We start from the raw sequence: 2,138 nt of genomic DNA, 5'->3' as shown, positions 1-2,138 counted from the left end.
AAAAGAGAGGGGAGATTAATACTTAGTGCATAATATAACGTAAGTATATATATATTATATTATATAGACACAACACCGCCACTTCGTAGTACTGCGTACTATTCATCCCTTGTATTACAAAAGTATTAACGACTTATATTTATTTTATTTACATAATAAATACAAAAGTGATTTTTAATTTTGACCATATAGAGACCCACTTGGTCGCTAACTGTAAATAAATTTAATTTAGCGACCAAAGTTGGTCACTAACTGTACATGAATTTAATTTAGCGACCAAGTTTGGTCACTAAATTTTAATCAGATTTATTTATATTTTATATAATATTTAAATTAATAATAAAAATTATTAAATGTTAGAACTGGATCCCACATTTGCGACCAACATTGGTCTCTATTTAGTTAAGCGACCAACTTTGGTCGCTAACTTTTGAATTATATTTATTTATATTTTATAATTTATTTTAAATAAATATATATTTATTAAAATATAATAACTGGGTCCCGCTTTAGCGACCAATGTTGGTCGCTATCAACTTATCCTTCAGTTAGCGACCAACTTTTGTCGCAAGTTTTAAATTATATATATTTATATTTTATAAGTTTTATAAAATAATATTAAAATTATTAAAAAAAATTATGTGGGTCCCGCTTAAGCGACCGACATTGGTCGCTAATCTCAGTATATCTTTGACCAAACAAGTCTGACCAGTCCAGTCAACAGTTTGACTAAATTTGCGACCAAATAGCGTCCAACTTTGGTCGCTAAAGTATTTCAGATATATTTTTTTATTATTTTCGGCAGTTTGGCGACCAACTTTGGTCGCTTTTTTTGACAGACCAAATTTGATCGCTAATCTTTGGTCGCTTTTTACAGGGATTCTAGTAGTGTACGGACAACTCGTGGCCTTCTTCAACAACATATTCAAATGAGCCAATCGAATAGGACCTCCGGCCCGCGGAATCCGACCCGACCCGTCTCTGACTCACGCTACCGATTTCGAGTCGGAAACTACCGGTATTACTATTAGGAGTGCCAATGGTAGGGTTTTCAGAATTTGTTGCTGTTAATACCTTGTTCAGTACGTCAGCGTCGTTGGGGGCCACAGTAGAGCGGCAAAGAGGACAGGACTGATTTGTTAGAAGCCATGCGTCAATGCACTCGCGGTGGAACGAATGACAGCAAAGTGGAAGAAGATGCAGCTGATCGTGCGATTCGAATTTGGAGAGACAAACTGCACAGTCAATTCCAGTCAAACTGCCAGTCACAGAACCAAAACTGAACAGCGGCAATGACTCGAACAATCGACCGGAGAGACGATTTGAAATAGCAGCGGGATGAGAAATTACGTCGTCTGCGGCGGCGTAGGTTCGGGAGGAGCGGCGGGAGAAGAGGCGGAGGAGGAGGTAAATGGAAGCGGAAACGATAATGGCGGTGGCGACGACAATAATAACAATCACAATCGATGAAGAAGTGGTTTTGACGTTGGAAATATGTGCTTCTGCGGCGGTGCTGGGAATCGTGCCACCGCTGACGGTAGTGAAGTACAGCGGCGATGGCTGTGTATAGTAGGCGGACATTTTGCAGATTTGATATTGAAAGAGAAAGTGGGAAGTTTTGGGCGGGTAATTATTACTTAGGTGATATTATGTAGAGAGAGAAAACGGAAACAGAGGAGAGTATTTATGTTCATGTGTTTGTGTCTGTGTGTGTTTAATGTGGGTTTTTGGTGTTTGAAAGATCACGTGAAGAGCACGAGGTGGGATTCACAACAACGCAACCTTAAAAACAGGTAGTAATGGTAGAGACGTGGACATGGTGGTTTCGTTCGCATGTTATAAAATATGCATAGCTAGTTCCATTTTGCTGATGTTATTGGGTTGAAGAGAATGAGAGTGACGGAGGAAGAGGCAACAGATCAGATCAGTAGGTGAGAGAAATAAATAGGTACAGTATATTGGCAGAGAATAGAGCCTAGGGGTGAGCATAAAATTCGAAAAACCGGTCCGGACCGAAATAATTCGGTATTTTGGTGTCGCTTCTTCGGTTATTCAGTACTAATTCGGTATGAGTTTTCGGTATTGAGCTTTCGATACTTTAAAATACCGAAATATCAAAATATTTTAAGTAAATCTTC

At 38.7% G+C, this 2,138-nt stretch overlaps 1 protein-coding gene across 1 annotated transcript; it reads right to left on the bottom strand.

Annotated features, from left to right (window-relative positions):
• Positions 1-882: 882 nt before the first annotated feature.
• On the bottom strand, positions 883-1,581 carry LOC109214523 (E3 ubiquitin-protein ligase ATL4-like). The gene has a single exon (XM_019378447.1). The coding sequence runs from the start codon at positions 1,579-1,581 to the stop codon at positions 883-885; it is 699 nt and encodes a 232-aa protein (XP_019233992.1).
• Between the last annotated feature and the right edge of the window lie 557 nt (positions 1,582-2,138).

This window comes from Nicotiana attenuata, unplaced genomic scaffold (assembly GCF_001879085.1).
Source record: "Nicotiana attenuata strain UT unplaced genomic scaffold, NIATTr2, whole genome shotgun sequence".
NCBI lineage: Eukaryota > Viridiplantae > Streptophyta > Magnoliopsida > Solanales > Solanaceae > Nicotiana > Nicotiana attenuata.
The sequence above is the reverse complement of the archived record's forward strand: the minus strand, read 5'-3'. Positions and strand labels throughout refer to the sequence as shown.

Coding starts and splice junctions, on each gene's coding strand:
- LOC109214523 (XM_019378447.1), bottom strand. CDS start 1,581: ATGTCCGCCTACTATACACAGCCATCGCCGCTGTACTTCACTACCGTC.